General features: G+C 47.6%; 1 protein-coding gene across 1 annotated transcript in view; it reads left to right on the top strand.

Annotated features, from left to right (window-relative positions):
- Window positions 1-29: 29 nt before the first annotated feature.
- Window positions 30-206, top strand: part of CSUI_009312 (cell-cycle-associated protein kinase) — a gene marked incomplete at its 3' end in the record, with an annotated part of 1,336 nt that continues 1,159 nt past the window's right edge. Inside the window, exon 1 of the mRNA XM_068069428.1 lies at window positions 30-181. Within this exon, the coding sequence (XP_067918596.1) occupies window positions 57-181 (125 nt within the window). The remainder of the gene's footprint in view (window positions 182-206) is intronic.

Genomic DNA, 206 nt, shown 5'->3' with positions numbered 1-206 from the left:
TCTTTGTCACTCTTTCTTTCCTTTCCGTTAGGACAGTGACCGAGCCAGGCATAGGGATGACGGATGGCGTAGTGACACTTTGGTATCGAGCGCCTGAACTCTTATTTGGGTCCTGTACATACACCGAAAAAATCGACCTCTGGGCTGTCGGCTGTATCTTCGGAGAACTCCTCCTCAACCAGTCAGACTATCTATCTATCTTTAAT

Source organism: Cystoisospora suis (assembly GCF_002600585.1).
Source record: "Cystoisospora suis strain Wien I chromosome Unknown contig_5532, whole genome shotgun sequence".
Classification (NCBI taxonomy): domain Eukaryota; phylum Apicomplexa; class Conoidasida; order Eucoccidiorida; family Sarcocystidae; genus Cystoisospora; species Cystoisospora suis.
This window is presented reverse-complemented; position numbering and strand designations above follow the sequence as displayed.